The sequence below is a fragment of the Pezoporus wallicus genome, unplaced genomic scaffold, assembly GCF_028554395.1.
Source record: "Pezoporus wallicus isolate ANWC-B61680 ecotype Strahan unplaced genomic scaffold, APGP_CSIRO_Pwel_v1 contig_4309, whole genome shotgun sequence".
Taxonomy (NCBI): Eukaryota; Metazoa; Chordata; class Aves; order Psittaciformes; family Psittacidae; genus Pezoporus; species Pezoporus wallicus.
Window position 1 is genome coordinate 284,470 of NW_026638191.1, and position 13,133 is coordinate 297,602.

At 50.5% G+C, this 13,133-nt stretch overlaps 1 protein-coding gene across 4 annotated transcripts in view; it reads right to left on the reverse strand.

Annotated features, from left to right (window-relative positions):
- The window catches only part of SH3PXD2B (SH3 and PX domains 2B), a 73,834-nt gene that overhangs the window by 16,918 nt on the left and 43,783 nt on the right, over positions 1 to 13,133 (reverse strand). For 2 of the 4 annotated variants that reach the window (XM_057409791.1, XM_057409789.1), the window contains exons 4-7: positions 12,294 to 12,370; positions 9,614 to 9,705; positions 1,187 to 1,212; positions 782 to 817 (exon numbers count right to left, since the gene is read on the reverse strand). In XM_057409791.1, the coding sequence (XP_057265774.1) occupies positions 782 to 817; positions 1,187 to 1,212; positions 9,614 to 9,705; positions 12,294 to 12,370 (231 nt within the window). The remainder of the gene's footprint in view (positions 1 to 781; positions 818 to 1,186; positions 1,213 to 9,613; positions 9,706 to 12,293; positions 12,371 to 13,133) is intronic. The other 2 variants (XM_057409792.1, XM_057409790.1) reach the window with 1 other exon arrangement.

Genomic DNA, 13,133 nt, shown 5'->3' on the forward strand with positions numbered 1-13,133 from the left:
ACTTCTGTTTTATCAAAAGGGAGGAGAAGGGAAAAAAATGCAGCCCGTTCTTTTCCCCACCCATAGCAAGAAGCTTCTTTCTACCTCCAAAGCTAGATGAAGACCCACCACTTTGGTTTATGGCAGTGCCAACTCTATGGCCAAAACCCTTTTCACAACCTATTTCAGCAGAATCTCCATCCAAACCTTCCTTCCCAAAGACCCTCGTGCTACCTTTTATGCCTTCTCTGGTAGCTCTGGTAGCTGAAAGATGCCCTCCCTAATCCACAGATTGAAGGCTCTTCCCCTCCCCTCTCCTCCTCTTTCTGACAAGCATAGATAACCACTAACACGCCAACTGGGGGGTCTTCCAGAGATGTTCCTCTCTTGAGGATCAGGGTTAGGGCATCGCAGACCCGACCATCCACCCAAAGGGTCCCAGCTGGTGCAATCATGAAGCAGAACGTGCTGCTGCATCAGAGGACTTCTAACCTCATGCTGGCCACCACGCAGCTCAGACCCTCCTCTGGACATGGGAAATTTTGCATCCCCATCCTCCTGGCTGCAGACCAAGCCCTTCACCCCAGACCTGTGACAGAGCCGCTGCACGTGGAGCTGTACCGACAGCCAAGCGCCAGTCCCTGCCTGCCGTACCTCCTCTCCACTACTGTCCCATGTCCACCAGCCACCACAGAAAGCTACAGGGGACGTGACAGCTTCTTGCCCACCCAGCCCGAGCAGATGTCCCGCTGGTGAAAGGCAAAGCAAGAGCAAGGGCCGGGCAGCGAGCGGCTGTTACTACCTCTCTGCAGGAAAGAGGCCGTTCTCTGGATAAACCCTGATGGGGGAACAAAAGGACGGGAGACAAGGCATGAGGTGGGGAGCGAAATGAACCGGGGGTGGCAGCAACGGTGGCAACAACTTGGTTAATGAGTGAACAGGGGGCCAGTGCAGCACAGAGAGCTGCGGGCGTCCATCCCACTTTTGGGAGCGCCACGGGATGCACAGGGGACATGGGACCAGGACTTGGAGACTGCAGTGAACTCCCGGGTGGGTGGAGGAGGCACACCATGCTGGGGAGCCCCATGGGGAGAACAGCAGGGGGTTGGCTTGCCATGGGGCCAGGCCCTTGCCCTGCTCCAGGAGACCATGGGTATGGGTGGAAGGAGGAGTTGGTGGAACCAGCGGAGAGAAAAGGATTGCTTACCAGATCTCTTCTTTCCAATGGGCTCCCTGAAAAAGAGAAGGAAGAGCGTCAGCAGCGCAATGGGGCAGCTGGGTTGTTGGCCAAGTACAAACCCCCCCTGGAAGGCACAGATGGCATGAGCCTCCTCAGCCTTGGTCTGACAGCCACAAATCCCACCATGTCACTGAGTGAAGGTGGGTGGATTGGGACTGTCTGGCAACAGAGTCAGGAGCTGAGGAAGCCCAAACCCCCAAAGCTGCTCGCAGTGCAGACCACAGCTCCCACAGAAGTGGGCATCCGTCAGAAAACAGACAAAAAGGGAAACACTGAAGCTCCTCCACGTCCTGAGCTCTCAGGGACAAGAGTGAGGAGCAGTTGGGGAAGGGGCAAACATTTATACCCCAAAACAGGACAAGTCATGTAGACAAGTGTGGTAGAAGGGATGAGTACCATGGCTGTGCGCTCGAGTACCTTAAGGACACAGCAAACAGGAGATATTGGTGGCTATGAGGAGGCAATGAGGTAGCTTCAGCACAAGCCCTCTTGCTATGGCCAGCACTGGCCCCACCACTTATGAGATGGGTTAGAAACCACAGGTTGTGGGTCCCTTCTCTTATTTGAATGCTGCCAAGAAACACGGTCGCTGAACAGCCTCAAACCCAGGCACAAGCACAACTCTTCAGGCACGATGACATCTGGGTTCTTTCACAATTAAAGAACAAACACCAAATCAAGGAAGATATGGGCCCAGAAAAGCCTCAGAAAATCATGGGGAACAAACCAGGACACGCAGATGGCCTGAAACCCAAACAAGTGCACCAGCCCTGTCCGCAGCCCGACCACAGCGGTCCATGTTGCTGCAAAAGGGCTCTCAACACTTTCATGTAATTCACCACTGTGGCCTTGAAATGCTGCTGTAGTGTGTGTGATGGTGGCTGCTCCCTGTTCCCTTACAGAGGAGACTGCTCTCCTTGCTCTTCAGGCTCACATGCATGACAGATCAAGACCATCTGGCCAAAATGAAATATTCTGGTACAAGGAGACATGCACTTATCCTTGTTACTTCCAGGAACAGTGAAAAGCACAGAGCGGGCACTAGAGCTTCCAAGGAGGAAAACATTCACCTGGTGGGAAGGGGACCCTCCTGAGGCTCTGAGCTGCCTGGCTGCTGCTTGGAAAGGCAGCTGGACCAACCAGGTAGACCCCAGGAGCCTCTTCATCTGTTTACTGGCTAAACAGTCTTTCCTCCCCTCCCCTTTGTTTTCAGGCTAACCAAAGAAACCCGTCCACCCTCAGCCAGAAAGCCAGCCAAAGCTGGGCTATGCTTTGCTCTCCTTCAAGCTTATCTGCATTTTCAGACCATAATTACTGCAGACATTTTATTCCCCCAGAGCAATGGGGTGATGTGGGGACTTGGCTGCCTCCAAAGCCTGCCCACCCATCCTGGCAATGCATTCTGTTTACAGTGCCTTATCCTCCTGGTCTCCACTTCCCTTTGCACTTTAAACCTCTGGTACACATCCATGGAGCTATCAATAAAATTAAATGAAATGCAACAAGGATGGACTAGAAACAAATAGGACATTGTTATCTAGAAACTGGAGACTATCTGTTGAGGTCAGAGACCACAGACTGTGCAAAGACCTAAATACCAGGTCCCGGGTACAGAGACACTGGAGGAAGCTACTGGACAGAGCATCCCAAAGACATTTCTAAACAGAGACCACATTGCAGAGCTAAACCACAGTTTATCATTAAGCTGCATTAAACTTGCCCCAGTGCAACAATATAGCAGGGCAGGGAGGTGAAGCAAGGCCAGATGAGCACTGTGGTGGGCATGGCACTCTCGTGTTGACAGGAGGGCACTGATGGAAATAACTTGGTTTTTCCCCTGCCATCTGCTAAACCTATTACTGCAATTGATCCCCCTGTTTCCTTCCCCCGGCTGCTCTGTCTGAGTGAGGGGGCAAGGAAAGAGCTGCAATTTCACTTTGCTGCTGGGTTGTTCCTGGCACAAGTACAAAGAGCTGCAGGTCTGAAGACCAGAAGCCCCAGCCCACCACCTCAGAGGGGACAAGAGGCTCAGACAAGACAGGAAACAGCAATAAACCCCCATCAGCATCTCCTCCTCCTCCATTCCCGGTGGACCAAAGAAAGGCATGCTGCAGAGCTCGCATGCAGAGCTGCCTGGAAACTCGTGGTTCCAAAGAAGAGGAGAAGGAAAGGCCACTGCCTTCCACTGTGAAACTCATTTAGCTCTTACTCCCCCAACAGCCAGGCTGTGCAAATGAACCAGGCAGTCACAGCACAGTCACAAAGCGTGACACACGGACTGTTCTTCAATGATATGTAGGCAAGCTGTTAAAACTCCTTACTGCAGGATGCTGTGGGCACTGACAGTGTTCATGGACTTACAGGGTCATAATTCAGGCAAGAAAAGTTAGTTAAAGACTGCTATTTATAAAACCAGGAGAACCCTAAAGACTACAACAGTGCCTGAAGAAGAGGTATTACAAGCTTGCTTGCTTTCCTAAGGCACTCACACTTGGTGGCTGCTAGGCCAGGCACACCTCTGTGTGCTGCAGGGAGGTGGTTCTGAGTTTGCCATGCAGAGGAACCCATCTTGCAGTGGGACTCATGGAAGGAAGGTGTCCTGACAGCCTGGGGACCTCTGCACCATCCCTGCTGCCCCACAGGTGCTCACAGAGCTGGAGAGGGGCAGCGGAGCACCAACACAAGGAAGGTAATTCCTCTTGCTGCAAAGCCAACCAGACGGGAGCCACCATCAACATGCAAGATGAAATAGATATGAAGACAGCATTGCAAGGGAACATCTCCTGAAAAAATCTAGCTCCTGTGAAAAGCCATCCTTCTGTATTGCAGTAATGTCATCAAAATAGTTATCAGGAGGTTGGTCATTTCGTAAGTATACAGCAAGCTTGGAGACATTAGCAAAGGTTATGGAGGTGAGAGATTGAGAAATGGGGTACAACACAGCTCTTGTTTGGGAAAAATGATGTTTAGCAAATGCTCCACCGAGCACTGAATAGAGCTCCTGTCCCCCATGCTGCAGTGCCAGTGCTACTACTGTGCTTAACCACTGGACAGTTGGCCAAGCTGCATCTTCAGGCTCAGAAAGCTGCCCTGCTAGCACAGAAAATCAGTTACTCTGCCTATGCAAGTGGCCTGCACTGGCACAAAGAGTATTTTTGCAGATTGGATTCAGCCCCTCTGATATTTCCATCTGCTGTCATTCCATCTCAGCAGAGAGCGAAGGAGAACACTATTTTGGGGCTAAGACATAGCCTGCATAAACTTTGCTAACCTGGTGAATCCGCAGTAGGCATCAGGAGAGCTGCAAAACAAACAATTCATTATACCAGCTGTAATTTGCCTGGATAGCAGGACATGGCTCAAAAGCCACAAGCCAGCAAGCATCCTTACTCAAACCAACATCCATCAACTCAGAGATCTCTAGCTTACCAGCAAAAGCTCCTGAAATGGCTTCCTAGATGGGGCAGCCATTCCATCTTGGATCAGGGATCTGAGCCCACCCTTCTTCCATTAAATCCCCCGTCACCTGGCCCAGGGGTTCATGCCACTATTATCCCCCAAACAAATACCACACAAGGATGACAGGGAAAACTTTTGCTCAATGACAAGGAAAGGTAACCACACAAAAAGCTACAGGGAAGCAGGAAGGGAAGAGACTCGCTGTTGGAAGATACTTGCTACAAGTTTGCGCTTCCAATCTATGGAAACAAGGGAAAGAAGCAGATTAGATCTGTTTTAATGATGGAAATACGCATCTGTCTAGCATCCTCTGTTGGCGCTTTGAACCAAACTGCAGCCCTAAGCAGGACCTTTCAGTCAGCCCCCGTGGCAGACAAGCTGGCACAGTCAGATCACATCAAGTCTGAGTCTCGTTTTAGCCCATTTCTCCCTTCTATGATTTACTGTGGCTGGTGCCTGCCTGGAGACCCTGTCATCCTGCATGCAGGAAGCAATTCATTACCCTGCCTGCCTGTGCCACCCCCACCTAACCGCACATCACCAGGATTTGGGATTAATAGAATAAGGACAGGCTGCTGGAGTCGCTGCAGGCTCAGCCTCATTAGCAGCATACTTTCCTCATGTGGTCAGGTCCCAGCTCCTTACCATGTGCCTTCCACAGGCAGCCCCCAGCACTAACAGCCCTTTGCTAACAGCAGGAACGAGTCAGGGTCCTGGGTCCTGCCCATTCTCCTTCTCCCTCCAGTGATGCTTCCCAGGGCAGGGCATGAGGCAGGGTTGAGCTGGGTTACTCCCTCTGCAGTTGGTCCTCTGCCCAGCAAACATCCATAGCAGCAGAGGTGAACTGCCCTTAAAACATCCCCAAATCCTTTCCCTTTAGCCAAGCCCTGTTTGGGAAAAATAGCAGGAAGGCAAGATGAGGGTGTGAGCTCCGAGGGTACCCACACATAGAAAGGCTCCTTAACAAGCCTTCAGAGAGTCCCGGTGCCAGGACTGCTGCCCACCCTAACCCTGTGCTAAGCCTTGGTGTGCTGTCTGAGAAGACAGGGAATCCACATCAGCCTTTCAGCCCTGGCTTCCCTCTGCAGGAGACCTGTTGGACTCAGACAAGACCAGCACATAACAATGAAGATATTTGAGAGAAGAGGAAATTCTGCCTCTTAAAGACATCAGTGACTCCTGAAGCTGGCAGCTTTCAAACTGTGAATCCACAGCCTCCAGACAGAGTGAGGAGGGGTGCTCAAGGACATCTTTAAGAAATTAAGAGATAGTAAATTTGCTTTATAGGTGCCTGTGCCCCCACTGGGGAAGAAAACAAAAATCAGGTTAAGCTAAAATGTTCAAAAGCACAACTTTACGTGTCTTACGTACGATGGGATGCTCAGCTACCTAAAACACAATGAAAGATCTTTTAATGAAAAAGGCTTCTCATGGCCAGGGTGCTTCCTGTACAGAGGAGAGCAGCTCTGCAGCCTCTGTGGAGCAGCCGATGAGGGCTCCATCCCCAGCACACCCCACTTGTACACCATGGACAACTATTAAATACTGACCTAGGAACACTGTGGAGTTAACCTGGGCTCCTGCATGTCACAGAGCTGAAATTCAGCTGGCGAGGACAGTCAGCAGCTGAATGCCTTGACTCAGCAGTGGCTGTGTGCCCAGCCATTCAGACTTCCCCTGCCTCATTCCAGAAACTCTCTGCTGTGGCTAAAAAAGACTTTAAATTGAAAAAGGGTGGATGGGAGGTAAGGGGGTGCTGCACACAGCAACTTCCCACCTCAACAGCCAAGCGTCCTGCTGCTGGTCAGACCTGCTGAGATATGCGGGGAGGAGGAATTCGATGATTTCTCTTCTTTGAAACTACTGTTTCCATAGGGCTTTCATCCAACACCAAAGAGAAAAATCCCACATCCCCTCAGATGCTAACTTTCCGGAGCATTTCTCTTCTGCTTCTGCCCCCCACCACTGCTCTGTGAAGTCACTTCTTCCCAAATTTAGCCAATGCCTCCAGATTTCAGCCCCTCTTTGATCCATCACCTGGCAGCCCTCCAAGGTGGAAGCAGTTGACTCATCCCAGTCCAGAGTTTGCTGGACAGGGATTCATGTCACAAAAGCCACTGATCATCACTGCCAGTGGAAACATCACAACCTCAATCTGCTCTCCTGTTTGAAGTGACTTGGCTTTGTTGGTGCTCCAAACACCAGGAAAGGGACACTGAAAGGAGCTGCACTGTAGGAAAGCAGGAGAGCCCTGGCTCAGCTCAGAAAGAGCTCCAGAGCTGGAGAAAGCAGACATGACAGGGGCCTGAACACAGATGCGTGGGCTGTCCAGCCTTCTCTTTCCATTCCCAAACACTGCCAGATCCAAGGACTAAATTCACCCTTTGCAGTTAAACCAGAGCTCCACAGACTACAGTCAACTGCAAGCCCTGAATGTGGTTTGACATCCTGGGGTGATATGAGTTGGATGGGTCCTCTACCTGCACCCCAGACAAAAACAAGCAGAGGGTGCCTCCAACAGCACTAAAGGATGTTCCCTTCAGTGGCACCAGCTGCAATTCCCATGGGTGTGCTGCGACTCGAGGTGTCAGACAGGAAAGCCGAGGTGAGGGATGGGGAGTAGGAAGGCTCCCAGCCGTGATGCCATGAGAGCGGCTGCCTGGCTTGGCACTGAGCATGCTGACCAGTCCTTTTTCCCTCCCTCATTCCCGCCTTTCAGCCATCCAGCATGAAACGCTGCCTTTCCTTTTTCACTCCGCTCATGGCCTGGCTGCCTTTCAAATTCCCGGAGAAAAGTATTTATCTGCCGGATGAATGATGATATCCGGCCAAACCCCAGACACGCCATCGCGTCGCATCCAGCCCAGCCGTCTATCACAGCTCTCATCTCATTATTGGTAAGGTGGCGGCGAGCCAGCGCTCGGAGCTCGGGAAAGGGCTCCCACCAATCTTGCCAGAGGAGAGAGTCAAGGACTTTTATTAATTAGCATTTTGAATTGTAGCTAATAAATACCCCTTTGGCATTCAGGCTGGGATAGGAAATGCAACAGAGATGTCCTTGAGATGCTATAGCATTTTCCTGCTGGAGGCAAAAGGACAGGAGTCACCCGCTAAGTCATTCTACACGCTGTGAGCTTGCCTCTCCTCCCTGGAGAGGAGCAAGCAACAGGAGGGAATATGAACACCACTGGATCCAGTGATGCATCATCCACTCTCCCATCCAGCACTGCACTGCTCAAACACTCACAGACACACAGCAAGTTTGCAGTGAGGGCAATTTTGCATCTCGGAGCTGCTCAAAGGACACTGTGGGATGTACCTGAAGACGGACGCCACAAGGCAAGCACATCCTTGGGGTTGGAGTCTGGGCTGGTACCTCTGCTCCCCTTGTCTGCCAGACCCAAACCAGGCAGACAACAAGGGCCGTGGCACTGATCACTGCTTGGTCAGACATCCAGGAGCTACAGCTTTGAACACAGCAGAGCCCAGAGCTGCACCACTCTGGGCCTGACACTCTGCATGCAAAGGTCTCCACATCTGAATCTGCTCCTTGTTCTGGCCACAGTCCCCACCCCATCTGATTTCTGGCTCAGTCTACAAGACAAAATATAGGTGAGGAAAGTGCATGCCAGGCTGGAGCTGCCCTTCAACCCACCATGTATGAAGGTGCCTCAGCTACCGGCAGGTTCAACAGCTGACTCCTTTTGCAAAGCAGCTCACCCTCCCATTGCACAGGGCTCAAAGACTCATGCACAGACAGCCCCCAACACCCCAAAAAAGCCCCAGGGACTGTTAACACCATGATAAACACCTACCCAATGTCCTTGCAAGCTCATCTTTAACTTGTGTCTCTTGCTTGTCCTAGAGCTGCTGCCTTTGCTAAGGGATGACTGACTGGGTGGCAGGTTAAGTGGTGAGCAATAGCAGGACAGATGACAGCGCCAGGGGACAGAAAGCAATCAGTTAATGGGCTCCAGGGCCCTCAGACCAATCTCATCAAGTGATCAGGAGCTGCAGCAGGAATGATGACAGGCCAAGCAAATAGAAACAGAAGCCAAAGGGGGAAAGCCGGAATGGGGGAAGGGGGAATTAAGAGAGGGAATGGAAAATAAATGAAAACCCAGGGAGGAGATGTAGTCCACACAATCGTAATACTTAGCTGGAGAAAGGCTCAGTGTTGCTGCTCAGAGGAGAAAAACAAAATCCCTTTATCTACCTCCACACCCTTCTAATACAGAATGATGTCAAATCAATTTACTGCCTTTCCTCTCACAATTAATCAAGCCTCCTCCATTGCTCAACCTTTGGTAGAGCTGCGCATCATGTCACATGCAGCATAAAAAGAGAGAGCACATAGCAGGAGATGGAGGCGGCTGATCAGATTTATGCTGCTTGTGATTAGTAAGAGATGGGTGGCTCCTGGCCAAAGTAGCTCATAGTCACAAGACTTATAACCACACAGAGTTGCGTAAGGCACGCGAGATTCCTTGCAAATGTTCCTTGCTTTGCATGGAAAGACTCCGGAGTGTTATTATAGATGGGGCTCATGGACATGGTTAAGGGCAAGGGCCTTTCAAATGAGGCAGAGGTCATTAGCAGCCATGTGAAATGAGGCTTCTCAGACTAACCATGTTTCTGAAACAGGCATTACAAACAGAAAGTGGCACAGGAGGAGACCAGCTCTTCACAGGGTCCCAGGTAATTGTTTCCACTTCCCCACTGGAGAAGGCTATACCAAGAGTTGGCTGAATAGATTGAGGTGTCCACCTTGAGCTGCACAGCCCCATTCCCTCCCCAAGAAAGTCTCCAAATCCCAGACCTGTGACTCATGGAGGGAACCGCTGATGAACATCAGAGTCTTACAGATACCATCAAGTTTGAGGCAGCTTGTGTTCCATCACCACCCTGGCAGTGGCAGCCACCCAATCAACTTACTCTTTGGGGGGCGTCAAATCATCGGGTCTTGTCTCAAAGAACTGGAGAACCTCCTCGCACTGGGAGATGTAGGGAGGCAACTGGATCAGAGCCTGTGGAGGAAACAGATACACTGGTGATGGGAAGCATCAAGACTGTGCAAGGAGCTGAGTGAAGACAGGCCTTCAGAGTGCAGGAGACTGGATCATGGCACCAAGCTCAGCACCCATGTGGTTCCTGGCACACAGAAGTGTGGAGCCAGGCTGGGAAGAGCTACAGCAAACACACACTGAAGTGGAGCAACACACAGACAGCCCCAAGTAACACCCACCATACCATCCCTGCTGCAACTGAAAACTAAAGGAGAATAAGGAGAGATTGCCCAGGCCCTGCTTAGCCAGCTCCATCCTTTCGGATGCGCGTGCCTTCACAAGGTAAGAGCCATGGGGACATCCATCCCAGCATCCAGCCTCCCTGCCATTACAGGGTTCAGTTTCCTAGCCGTGCTGTGCATATGGAGCCATCAATCTTGGGAAAGGCTGGGCAGTTTACACATTGCAGGCTCTTAGTGGCGTCAGCCTTGACCAGCACATCCCAAAAATGTTCCACTGGGGGATGGCAGCTCAGGAAGAGACAGGGAGAGAAGCAACAGGAGACAAAAGTGCAGATACCAGCCTGTCATGGCAAGGGCTGCAAACTGAACCACCACTCATTTCTATATCAGAGACAAAGCCACATCTGCAAAGCCCTGGGGTTACCACACAGATCAGATGTGGCTCCATGCTGACCTAATTGCATGCCCCCAAAAGCCCTTCCAGCCATTCAGCACACAGTCATATCCACTGCCAGCACAGCAGACAGTCAGACCACTAATCACAGGCCAGCTGCGATCAAGATCATGTGAGAGGCAGGAGAGAGAAAACTACTCAATCCATGGCTTTTAGGGCCAGGGAAGGACTATTCAAAGACCAAGTTTTGCATGGATGCCATTCCCATGTGGGTGCCATTCCCATGTGCGTACCATTCCCCAGTTCCAGGCATCCCATAAGCTACACAAATAGTGTGACATCTGTCCCAGCTCTGGCTCTGCCACCCAAAGATGTGAACTGGTAGTGCCTTCAGAATGCAACTTTAGGCCCTGCTGTTCACAAGCCTGAGGAGAAAGGTCATTTACCAAAGACCGACAAGCCTTATTGCACTGAAATCCACTGTCTATAGAGTCAGAAGGATTATTCCCTACTAGCACTTCTTTTATTGGTCCACCCAGTCGTGTTGAGATAGGACATCACAGCATTGCAACTCTTTCATCAAACCTCCAACTAACATGTTCTCAAAATCTTAGCCAGGAGGAAGGCCATTTTCACACTAAGGGAAAGACTAGCAGATGTAGAGCATGAAGAGAATAAACCGGAGAAATGGGAAGAAATTTCAGACCTCCACTCCGCCTTATTCCTCTAGTTGTTTGAAGTCTCATTTGGCGCTAGGTGCTCTTACCAATTGGTCTGATTCTTCTACTGCTCTTCTTGAACCTTTCCTTAAATTGCCACGTTTTTCAGTGCAGTGGGACCTGGAATAGAGCCCTTCAGCAGCAAGAGCACCGCCTTGTGAAAGCAGTGGGTCCCTGCCTTGCTCCTCGCTCCTACTTGTACCCCAAATCTTACCCACCTAATTTCCAGGTCTCTCCCAGAGAAGAAGACACACTACTTCGCTTGCAGATGGCAAGAAAGCAAAAACTTTCTTACACAGCTTTCTGTGGGAACCTGTTCACAACATATTCACCCAACCCCTCAGCAGGGCCAAGCTGGAGGAGGTATTTTGTATTTCTGTTCTACACCATCACCCTCCAAACATCGATTTCCAATGAATAACACGGCAGTAAGAGCGTGCCCAGGACCCTGTGGCTGCCCTCTGCAGCCCACTGTGCCCTCCAGGGACATGTCTCTGCTCCTGCTCCTGCTGACTCCTTGCTCATTCCACTTCTCTGCAGCCACCAGTCTCACACCCACCTTCAGCTCAGTAGCTTTATGGTTAAGTAGCAGCAACTGGAAGACCAGGCAGAGTGTGCATGTCATTACTTGGTAATGCATTAAAAGGAGGAGATAGAGGCTCCTTAAGTGGGTCATATAACATCAGCCATTACATTCAGTTGTTAAGTCAAATGGATTCATTATATTTTATGCCATTAATGGCATCATTCTGAAAGAGACAGCTGCAGTATCTTACCACTTAGGGAGTTCTTCCCAAAATTAAATTTACAGTTGTGTGCATCTATCTGTATGTAGCTGGCACATTTTAGTGATTCAGAAGACAAGGGGCTGATCATGCCTGGCTGGAGCCAAGTGGTTACTTGCACCATCAGCTTCCCCTATGCAGTATGGAGCACACAGATCCAAGCACATCTTGCACTACACCTCCATCACTCTGCTCTCATTTGCTATCTTGGCCCGCAGTGGTTTTCACCCGCAGGCTGACTGCAGCGCTGTCAAGATGCGTTTACTAATTCACCTTTATCCTTGTACTTATTATTCCAGCCATGACATCCCTTCCATTGGTTTGGCTGATTCCCAAAACCCACAGTCTCTCCCACCACACAAAGCCCATCCTCCCAGCACTGGTACACCATTATATATTATCAGTCAACCAGGACTGAGCCTGATCAAGGTGGCTTCATCATTGGTTGATGCTATAAACCTCCTCTTACCTTGCAGTACTCATCAATGGGTATCAGGCGCTTAACTGCAACATCACGAATGTGACTCCGGCGGAACAGGATCTTCCCTTAAACAGGAGGGATGGAAAGAGAAGAGCAGGTCAGCACAATACCCAGGAACACTGTTGAATCACTCTGTCAGGACCTATTCCCTGTGCATCTTCTTCTTGCCAAAAGCCTAGTAGTTGAAAAAAACCCAACATTCCCTCCCACAGATTAAATACCTTATCACAATAAAGCACATTTAAAGCTGCAAGCATGCTCAAGGAGAGCAGAGGAAACAATTGCCAGCAAACTGCATCCCCGTCTTCTCTCACCGACGTAGCGATGATGGAAGAGCAGGAGCTACACAAGCATGTGCCTGATACCTTGCAGTCTGCTGGTACGCAAGTCCTCTGTGTACAAGTCCAGTGGCAAATGCCAGCGCTTGCCAGAGAAGTGGACATCCCTGTGACTCTGGTGGGACCCTTGTTGCAGGGCATCTGGGTCTAGTGGGGGCAGAAGCCAAGCCAGAGGGTTTCTCTCTGTGAAACTCCTGCATCGAACTGGTCCTCGAAGCCAGCGTTGGGACTGCAGCTCTGAGTCAGACCTATAGGATTTTCCTTCCTGTCTGGGGTTTATTTGTGTTCTCCATTAATGGGATCCTCTTGCCCATTCTATTTCCTCCCCTCTGGCTTGTGGTACAGGCCTCTTTCCTTTGAAGTCTAATGAGTCCTAAATGCTTCAAGCTGCTTTCACAGAGAACAGATTCTCTGGCACTTAATGAGACTAAAGCCATTAGCAGACAGTGAAACTGGTATATGATGATCAAAAGGACTGGTATCTGGTAGG